We start from the raw sequence: 10416 nt of genomic DNA on the forward strand, positions 1-10416 counted from the left end.
GGACCAAGGGCCGAAATCTGAAATTCAAGAGTCAATCTTTCGGTGGTAAACATCAGAGGGTTACCAATGACCTTTAGAGTTATTTTGGATTATTCTTGGTATGGCGCCAGGTTTTTCAATATGCCCTTTTGTTGAAAACTGCAGATTCAATATGATCAAATTATTCTTTTAGTAGGGGGAAAGGATTTTCAGAAGCCTCAAAGAGCGGCCATTAATTTCTTTACCCCCTGTACGTAGGCCTTGTTGATCCGGTAGCATCTTTCAAGTCAGACTTGGACCAATTTTTAGATAGCATACCAGATCAACCCTACATTCAAGGACTAGCTCGGTCTGCCAACTCAAATTCGTTGGTAGACCAAATATCATATAAAAATTGAAAGGTAATAAATAGGCGAATTATAACCTTTCATTTTAATAGTACTGGGGATTACATTCCCTGTAGCGGTTAGATAAGCCCGTGAAAAACCAAACCAAAAATGGGAAATTCATTTCCTTGGGATTTAGTTTGTTCTTATATTACCCCTAGCCTTTGTTTCGTGGTTGCTTTCGTTACAGATGCTTAGGGCCGACCGGGGTTAGTCCAAGTGACGCATTTGCCAATTGGCGCCACGTTCACTTGATAAATTGTCGCGTTGCATCAGCGTCGAAACAAACCATAGTGTTGAAGAGAGTCCGACAAAAGACTCGAGTCCGGGAGAGGATATGAGTCTTTTCATGAACAAGGGCTGCTTTCTTACAGAACAATTCATCACGGAATAAAGTCCGTTTTCTGACCAAATTTGAAGAGTCTAAAAGACTCGAGTGCGGCCAATTTTTCCAAAATCAAGTAAAAGCTCAAGTGCACTCGAGTCCGGACTAGCATAAGTTGATACAGTCAAGGATGTAGTAACTGATAAGTAGGACCGGCCAAAACTTGCAAAGCACTTGCAAGTCACAGATTTTGTCTGTAATATGTATATTTGTTTGCAATTTATGATGCAATTTCGGTAGAAAATATGAAGTGTCTGCAAATTGGGATAATTTTTATGAATTTGGATCAATTTATGGGAAAATCATTCATGAGAATGTTTTGATCATTAAATTACAAAGCAGGTTGCTCGCATTTATAATACCAACCAACTAAATGCACATAAGTGAGGAATTAGTGTAGCCACGTTTTCCGGGTGCCTTGGTGTAGCCGAGCAGTCCAGGGCAAGCAAGGCAAGAATCTGCTTGCCAAGTGTTGTAGGTTTAAACACTGTAGCCGTAAGTCTACCACTCATCTTAAGCTACTCTTTCTTTCATATCTCACTGTACTTTTTGGAGATACACTACGCAAGAAGTTTCGTTCCTGAAAGCTCTTCACCTTTAAAAATCAGACACATATTAATGTTCATAATGCTTTGAAAGAAAATTTTATGGCGTAAATGGTTAGGAGAATAGACGACTAACTTGGGAACAATTATCTCACTATCATTTTTAAGAAAGTTAAATATAGTGTAATCTTATCAATCACATAATAAAACTTTATCTGAATAACAAAATCATTGCGTCACAGTTCTACTACGACATTATTGAAATACTGACGCCATGCTAAAATTTCTTTTCATGATGCAACACTAAAGATGCATGTAGAAGGTGTTAGCCTAGCAGGAACTAGCAGGAACAAGGCAGGAATCTTCTCCCCAGGTACATGGAAGGCAAAAATAGCCATTACAGCACTTCTGAACTCATTTGACAACTTCATTTACAAAGTTTTGTGCAAATTCAGGTAATTTGTCAAATTTCCTGCCAATAAACACCATATTTATTCGCAAGTTTTGACCGGGCCTTCAGATGAGTATCTTGGGATGACTTATTTTTCAATTTGCCTCCATTTCTTTATTTAGGAATGACCACAAATGAGATGCTCGAAAAGTTGGAAAGTGGTTATCGTATCCCAGCTCCTTCACTGTGCCCTCCCAAGTTGTACGAGATCATGACAGAGTGTTGGAACATGGACCCCATCAAAAGACCCACTTTCGAAGCAATCCAAACCAAACTGGAAGAATTGAATATTCGTTTCTTTGAACAACCGCCTCTGGGTCGTCTGGGTGCAGAAAACCTATCATGAATGACTCGTAATAAATAAAGCACTGGAATAAAAAAAAAGTAGACAGACGGAGAACCAAACTGATGCGGACATGACACTGCCTATCAGAGATCATATACTGACGATGTAATGATTAACCTTGCTCACTGTACGAGGATTGCCCCCACTGACTCGAGTAACCAAAGTATCAAAAAAAAAACATTCTTATTTTCATGTTTCGAGCTCCTTAAACGTTGCGGAATGGATAGGACTCTTTTTTTCTATTCTTGGCTAGCTATCTGGCAAAAACACCACAAATGCTAACGACAAAAATCAAAACCAAGGACACGGGAATGGTAGACGAACAATTTTCCTTCTGTGCAACTTGAGCCTTTTACTGAGGAACAGCTATTCGGACATTTAGGCTAGCGCTGGTACCAGCAAACAAACTTGCCTGCCATTGCCAGTGATGCAAAATTGGCGTTTCAAACTCGTTTAACGAAGGTGACCATTTCTCATTTAGCAATGTGAAAGAAGGGTCAGCTTCTCGTAAACGTGTTTGAAGCCCCAAACTTGCATCACCGACACTAGTACCAGCAAACAAACGAACCTGCCAGAGCTTGCCTAAAACGTCCCCATTGCCGAGCTCCTTGGCTAAACCTTTACTAAGATGCTGTCGATTTGTGCCAAAAAGGATAAGTATTGAAAACATCTGATGATGATAAAGTCATGATAATGCCCACATGAAGAAAAACGGGAGTGTTCTGATAAATTGACAAAAAATTACCCGACCCCCAATTTCTGAGACATTATTCGCTTCGGCATGAATTATGCATGACTCAAGTACCTAGGATTATTGTGCCCAAACCTTAAATGACGTCGGGGCCAAAGCTTCGTGCACTCTCTGGTTCACGGTATTAATCTAAAAGTGAGTACCTAGTACCATCCGTCTACGTCCTTCTATATTCTAGGTGTACAATAATGCGTTGCCTAAGGACCTGAACGACTTGAATAAAATGAGCAGGTAGAACCAAACTCTCACAAACCGTTCAAAGCTAGTGAGAAAATAATGATATTCTTCCGAGGATCTCTCTTACCTCTCGGCTTTCCCCAAAACGTGTAACCTTAACGATTTCTTTGGGGGGCTTTCTATGGGACGACGATCGTCTTTTATGAAGCACCACAGATTATTGTCGTCGTGGTGGTTAAACTGGCCCAGTCAATACTTCTGGTCGCTCTCATGGACTTCCGGCCTAGCGAGAACGAAGACGCCACGGATCAGGTTAGCCAGATCTTAAGCTTATCAGATGGACATCGATTAATTCCTGATACACCTTACGACCGAGTTTTGAGTCTTCCCGCATTGAATACTTCACTACCTAGCTCAGCCAGGCAAATCTTCCATCGTCGAAGTCAAATTCCAGAGGATCCACCATCTATTTTTCCAAGTTTTGCTGCAGGAAATCACGGTGATTCCGACTCGGATTCCTTCAGAATCGAGTCACAGATCGAAATATCACGTGGCACGTCTAGAAGGTCAACCATGGACCCAGACCCAACTAAACTCGAGCAGTTTTTAGATGACGATGATGACGACGTTCAAGAATCAAATGGTAATAACTCGTCGGAGATAACTATTGCGATTGACGAAGTGGAGGAAATCTCTTCCACAACAGATAATGAAGAAAAAGATGTGAGTGACACGGAAGGGGCCATAGTCAGTGCCAAGGACCAACGGACTGATCACCCACTCCTCAAGAAGTCTCATTTGTGGGAGTACGTTACCAATGTAGCCTCGAGCCCTATTGGCACTCAAATCACTCAAGGTATGCGTCTTCGCAAAATATCTGCCGTAAATCCACACCCAAGACGAAATTCGGAGGATGGAGTTCCAAAATCGTCCAAACATATCCACCAAATGCGCAAAAAAGTGAGCGTCACCTCACAAGATGGTAAAAAGAAAAGCAATCAGCAAGATCTTGCTCTCGCTATTATCGAAGGTAATTTACCAAAGGTTGAAGAGATTGTTGACGCCTACACCTCTCTCTATGGATCTAATGGCTTTGACTTGATTCTAAACTATCGGTACAATATCAATCCCAAGACGTTTTCCATTGCGATGGCTCAAGATCAACCTGTCAGTGGCTCTAGTATCTCCTTGGGCGAGCAATTGGACATGTTTCAAGGCCTCTCTTGTCTCCACATTGCTTGTGCCTTTGATCAGGAACAGATTTTAGCCTATTTCATCCGATACGGATCGTCGGTCTTGAAACTGGTTACCCCCTCACAACAATCGCTACTCCACACGTGTTGCTGGTTTGGTACTCTGGCTCCATTGACCATGGTTATCCAATATGGTGGGAACGTTAACCTGGTAAATGCACTTAGACACACTGCACTTCATTTAGCCGTTCTCAAAGGCCATCATCCGTGCGTGAAGGCGCTCATTAAAAGTGGAGCCTCATTGGAGTGTCAAGATGAGGGAGGAAATACGCCATTGCACGCCGCTGTTTTGGCGGGAAGTTATGATTGCGCTCAGGAGCTGATTCATTATGACGTGGATGTGAATAAGACCAACTGCGACAACGGGACCCCCATCCATTATGCATCAAGTGTACCATTGGTTACACTATTAATGAACAATGGAGCCGACCCAAATATATGCCTTTTCGAAGGGGACTCGAAAGGGATGACCGTTTTCAACCTCTTGTTGGAGAAGATGCCGGAGGGATGCAACGAAATCCTGTCAAAATATCTGACGTCCAACGGAAAATCACTAGGTGCTATCGATCTGGAGGTCAAGTATGATTTCGATTTATTTTATCAAGAGTATCTACGCAATCCTGAAGAGGGCGAGATCGGGATCTTGCGGAACGTGGCCCAAGCTGATCAGAGAGATATCCTCAAGCACCCGGTGAATGAGAGTTTTCTGCACATGAAATGGCTCCTCTTGAAGAACTACTTCCGATTTTACGTGCTTGCCTACTGTCTGTTTCTATTCACTTTCACGGCCTTGGTGTTCATGCAATTTTCACCGGTCATGGCCTCCATGGACCCTGAATTTCGGTCCACGGCCTCATTTGTGTGTCTCATCATTTCATACGTGGCCGTGTGCATCTTAATCATAAAGAATATGTACTTGTTGGTATACAACTTCAGACTCTACGCTCAAACCCTACAGAACTTTGTGGAGGTGGTCATGATTGCACTCTGCGGGGTATTTCTGGCCTTTTATCACGCAATGGGAGCGACTGATGTGGCCGTTCACTTGTCAGCACTTTCGTTATTCGCATCTTGGTTCAATTTCACTCTGCTCATTGGGAAACTTCCATTCGCCGGGATCTACATTAACATGATTGCTGGGATCACCAAGGATCTACTGAAGTTCTTATTCTTGTACACAAGCACAATAGTGGCCTTCGGTCTTTGCTTTCACATCCTTGGCCACCACCACGAGCATTTTGAGGATCCCTTGAGTTCCATTCTGTGCATGTTGGCCATGATGGTCGGGGAATTCAATTTTGGCGACATTTTCCTGAACTCGAAAATCAGATATCCGATCACGACTCAGATCATGTTTGTGCTCTTTCTACTGCTAGTCTCCATCATCATTATGAACCTCTTGGTCGGTTTAGCCATCAGCAATATAACAGCTCAATTCCAATCGGCCGGTGTTTATCGGCTGAAAATGACTGTGCTCTTGATTCAGATGATCGAAGATGTGCTCTCACTTGTGTCAAAGATTCTACCTTGTTGTTTCAAGGACAGCGGTCTGTTCAACCACTTACAAGCTAAGCAGAGGACCGATGTCGAAGCACCTTCGAAACTACGAGATACATGTGTTTACATTTATCCTAATCAATCAAAGTCAACGATTTACGTATTGGACGGAAAAGGGCGGAAACGTCCAGTGGGATTTGATCTTCCCCCTTGGATTCTGGCCAACACATTCAAGATTCTAGCCCGTGAACACGAGAGCACGGCATCGTCCTTGCAAGCCACATCCGATCGGAGAAGGCAAGATGACCGATTGGTCCGATTGACCCAAGATGTCAAGCTCATGAAGCGAGAGCTGTCCATCATAAGAGGGGAAATTCAATCGCTCGCCTCCTTAATAAGGGGTGGAAGGAGGAGCCCTCTAATAAAATAACTTTACAAACCGCAGCAATTTAGTACGTAAGACATGCCTTTATGACTAGTTAGTACTTAGTAGGTATCACAAGTTAACTATCTTTCTTGAATTATTATGCTGCTGTGGTGTCGTCAGGTATGCGGAATTCTGCCGTACAGGCTGTCAGGACGGACATCTTTTGGCTTTCCCGTTGGATACGTGTCCTTAGTTTCGACCGAATTGAACTTCTTGTTACGTCGTCGAATGAAGTTGTTAAGTCCCTCTGAGGAGATGCGCACATTCTTCAGGCCCCATTCGCGCTTGATCCAAGCTGATTGCAAACAGTAGGTGGCACTAGCTCTGAGAGCCGGCTTGACACAAAGCAATCGAGCAATGAGATCCGAGGCCTCGCTTGAGATGTGTCGGAAATACTCCCTTGGGAAACTGAAATCCCCGGACAAGATGTTATTGATTGTCTCTTGATGAGAGTCGTCCAAGAACGGGGACACCCCGCTGAAAAGAAAACAGACTCATTTATTTGAGACTCGAGGGCGGGGGGTATAATGATCAAGAAAATGCCCACCTCAACGCCACGTAGATGAGAACTCCAAAGTTCCACATGTCGGTATGGGCGGCCACTTTGGAGTTGTTTGAGCTGAGGAGCTCTGGGGCCATGAATTCAAAGTCGGAATCGGTATCTCCTCGATTGAACGAGGGTGTTTTAGGATCGTTGGGATTGATAAAATGGATTTCTCTAGCACTGCCGAAATCGATTAGCTTCACACTGTTAGTTCTGTGGTCAAAAAGGACATTTTCTGGCTTGAGATCCAAATGAGCGATGCCCTTGGCATGGATGTATTGGAGAGCCAGAAGAAGTTGTTCCATTTGGGGCCGCACCGTCAATTCCGTGTAACTATCGAGGGAGCCAAAATATTCCAACAGGGAATAGCCATTCACCCTAAACAAAAATGGTCCCAACATTAAGTTGAAATCATATTAACTCATGTTGTTGACAAAGAAAAACTTACATAGTCATTACAATGGCATCACTCCCCGGAGTCGTGACAAACAACCCGCACACGTCGACCACATGTTTATGATTTATTTTCGAGAGGATGTCATATTCCCCTCGAGTCAGATCCCGACCTCGTTTGCTCCTATTCACAAACTTGACAGCCATTTCCATCCCAGTCTGGATCTCTTGACAACGCCTGACCACCGAGTACCTGCCTCGGCCGAGTTCTTCGAGTTCGATAAATTTTCTTTCAAAATCCAATTGCCAAGTTTCGTCTAATTCAGCGCTTGGAGCACGTAAGTTCCGATTCAGCTCCTGTCCAGGAAATCTCCCATCCTTAAATGGGACGGCCAAAGGTTGAGAAGGGGGTGACTTGGGGCTGCAAACAACGCGATCCAACGAATGATGCTGTATCCGAAAACAATACGTCTCGCCGAGAATTAAACCGGAAACGATGCAAACTCCATCCGGGATTTGGCTCTTGACGACACGCCATTGATTGGACCGCAATTGACAAGCTTCCACGGAAGTCACAAATCCGGAGTTTGGACTGAGATCCCAGGTCAGAACAGCCGTGTCATCTTGAAGGTCTTGAATCCTGGGTGCTTGTGGTTGTTTTGGCTCTGGGACATCTACAATAATTAAACACTCGCAAGGCTAGTAAAGAAAGTTAGAATGAGCTAGGGTCACAAGGGGAAAATCTTACCTTCAACTTGAAGGCTGATAATGGACGTGAAGGTTGCTCCATCACCTAATATTTGAGAGCACTGATAATCTCCTTGATCACTCGAGTCGCAATGGAAGATTTTCAGCTCGGTGTTCTTCTCCAGAGGTCGATCTGACAATGAATACTTGTCTCCGTTCGTCAAGGTTTTACTCGGACCTTCTCCTGTTGTTGATGGTCGGGTCCATTGGACTGACGTCACATTGAAGGGTCTGGCACATGGAAGTACAGCAGTTTCGTATTTCTTCACGGTAAAAATGCTATCCCTGTCGTTGCAGTAATGGGATAACTTTGGGGCCAATTTAGACTTTTCAGGATTGGACAAGGAAGTCGAGCAGCTTTTCCCCGATCCCGGGAGAGGCGACTTTTTTAGCAAGTCTATCACATAAAAAGGAACCCAACCATGAAGGGTGTCTTTGGACACAAAATAGCCTTTGTTTGCATCGCTGCGAATCACAGTAAGAATTTGACCCCGATGAACCCCAATCTCTTGATTATTCACCGGGAGGTAGTCCACCACAGCCTTGACAATTGTTCCCATGCTTATGGTTTGATTAGGCTTCGAATCCTAGAAACAAGAACCGGACTTTTATTTAACACCAGACATATTTCTAACGGGCTTCGCGAGCCTGAATCAAAATCTTTTGGGAGCAAAAAAATGACAGTGAAAAGGGCGACAAGAGGCCTTCACCGCAAATAAGGATAGTGCTACAAAGTTCGAGGCGACAAGTAGAGAGGCCTGTGGAAGTCTGACATTTCATTTCCTCCACATTGTCAAAGAAAGTTTTGCCTCAAGCCAAACTACTTACACTTTTTGGCTGTTGGTCAACTCTTGGTGGCAAACCCAAATAAGATGAAGGTGGCGAGATTGAAGGGGAGGGACAGGAAGGTAAAGGAGACCCACGACGATTAGGATTAGACATCACAGATAACGAGGGTGAAGCTATTTCACTGTGGTCATGATCCCGCTCATTAACACGAATCACGGCGGAGAGACCAATGGGTCGAAATTGGCCTTTATCATCGGCGAAATCGTCACTCTTCGTCCTCGGCCGAGCCAAGCTATTCAACTTGAGGCCCTCCAAGAAGCTCTTCTTGCTTAGCATGGTCGAGGTAAGCGAGGATTTACGGTCTTTCTTGTGCCCGTTCTCAAATCGTGGGAAAGAAGGAGGTGTTTCCTTGGGTGATCGGCTTGGCGAGGACTCCAAAGAGAGCTTGCTTAGGGAAGAGGATGCGTCGATCACATCCCAACAAGGTCCATCGCTAGCCCTGGAATTTGGACAACCTCCATCATGTGTCTGTTTGTTTGTCTATTTTTGGTGGGATCTTGCGAAGCAAACGTGAGGTCCCTCTCCGTGTATTTGTTAATTGGTTTCCATCCGTCCAGGCCACAAACAAGTTGGGATCTCCTTCACCAATGGGATTAGTTTTGAGGACAAGGACAAGGCCGTTTTCAGTTCCAATTCGGGCACATTAGTGATCAAGTGAGCCACCAATAGCATAAGAGTAGAATCATATCCTTTCTCAGTAGTACCTTACAGTATGACACCACTAGGTATCAGAGAAAAGCCAAGGAAAGACACCAAAGCACCCAGGAAAAAAGAACCAGTCACCAGTTTCACATTATTCCGTGTTTATATTGCAAAGAGATAAGGAACCCGTAAAGCATATTCAGATATATATTTTCTGCGTTCTATATTTACATGATGACAAACACTTTGTTATAAATAAGAATTCATGAATAAAATATAATTCACCAACAATATGGCTTAGTAGAGGTACTCGTACTTTGAAAAGAACCAGGAAATATAGTTTTGCTTGATAATGAATATAACGACCGTTCCAGGGAAGAAGGAAAAAGCGGTAAAAATCATAATAATAAGATCCATGTTAATAATGGAAATAATGATAAAAATAATAATAATAGCAGGAACAACTCAAATGTGTCGCACGATTATCATTTTTTCATCATTAATTTCTTTACCATTATTATCAACTTCACCGCTCTCGTCATCATCTGAGGGATTGTAAATCTTCGCTACTGTTGCTGCTTACGTACGCTTTTGTTGAACACCTACTCGAATTATCAACATCTTATGAGGTCGGAGCGGAGGAGAAAAAAGGTTTGTTCCCCACTTATGCCATTATTGGCTTCCAAGAGAGCGTCTTTTGATGGACATGATATCAAAAGTGAAGAAGAAGAGAAAATAAGTCAGGGTGAGACAAGATTGTTCTGTAGACAAAAGACTGAAAAGACTGCAGATTTTTCTCAGGAAAAAAAAGTTCGGGTTTTTTGATCGGAACTCTTGGAGCTCACTGTGAGGAATGCTTTCGATTTTTAACCATTTTTGTTAATTTTAGCACTACCGTATTTTGCTTAACTGCAACATAAGCCTTGGCGACAAATTTCGTTTTCTTGNGGAAAGACACCAAAGCACCCAGGAAAAAAGAACCAGTCACCAGTTTCACATTATTCCGTGTTTATATTGCAAAGAGATAAGGAACCCGTAAAGCAT

The 10416-nt window shown here is 43.3% G+C and overlaps 3 protein-coding genes across 4 annotated transcripts in view; 2 read left to right on the top strand and 1 right to left on the bottom strand.

Annotated features, from left to right (window-relative positions):
- LOC131884825 (uncharacterized) overlaps positions 1-2159 on the top strand; it is an 18716-nt gene extending 16557 nt beyond the window's left edge. The window contains exon 8 of the mRNA XM_059232708.1: positions 1869-2159. Coding sequence (XP_059088691.1) covers positions 1869-2092 — 224 coding nt within the window. The 3' untranslated portion in view covers positions 2093-2159. The remainder of the gene's footprint in view (positions 1-1868) is intronic.
- A 959-nt stretch (positions 2160-3118) lies between these two features.
- LOC131884409 (transient receptor potential channel pyrexia-like) lies at positions 3119-6181 on the top strand (the record flags this gene model as incomplete). Its single annotated transcript, XM_059232176.1, is given in 1 exon segment — positions 3119-6181. A coding segment is annotated over 1 exon segment (2891 nt), but the record flags the coding sequence as incomplete, so codon positions are not given.
- Positions 6182-6220: 39 nt separating this feature from the next.
- LOC131884405 (triple functional domain protein-like) overlaps positions 6221-10416 on the bottom strand; it is a 48072-nt gene continuing 43876 nt past the window's right edge. Inside the window, exons 36-40 of one of the 2 annotated variants that reach the window (XM_059232171.1) lie at positions 8710-9169; positions 7883-8468; positions 7190-7808; positions 6745-7119; positions 6221-6674 (exon numbers count right to left, since the gene is read on the bottom strand). In XM_059232171.1, coding sequence (XP_059088154.1) covers positions 6314-6674; positions 6745-7119; positions 7190-7808; positions 7883-8468; positions 8710-9169 — 2401 coding nt within the window. In that variant the 3' untranslated portion in view covers positions 6221-6313. Of the gene's footprint in view, positions 6675-6744; positions 7120-7189; positions 7809-7882; positions 8469-8709; positions 9170-10416 lie in introns of those variants that run through there. The other variant, XM_059232172.1, reaches the window with a different exon arrangement.

The sequence above is a fragment of the Tigriopus californicus genome, chromosome 8, assembly GCF_007210705.1.
Source record: "Tigriopus californicus strain San Diego chromosome 8, Tcal_SD_v2.1, whole genome shotgun sequence".
NCBI lineage: Eukaryota > Metazoa > Arthropoda > Copepoda > Harpacticoida > Harpacticidae > Tigriopus > Tigriopus californicus.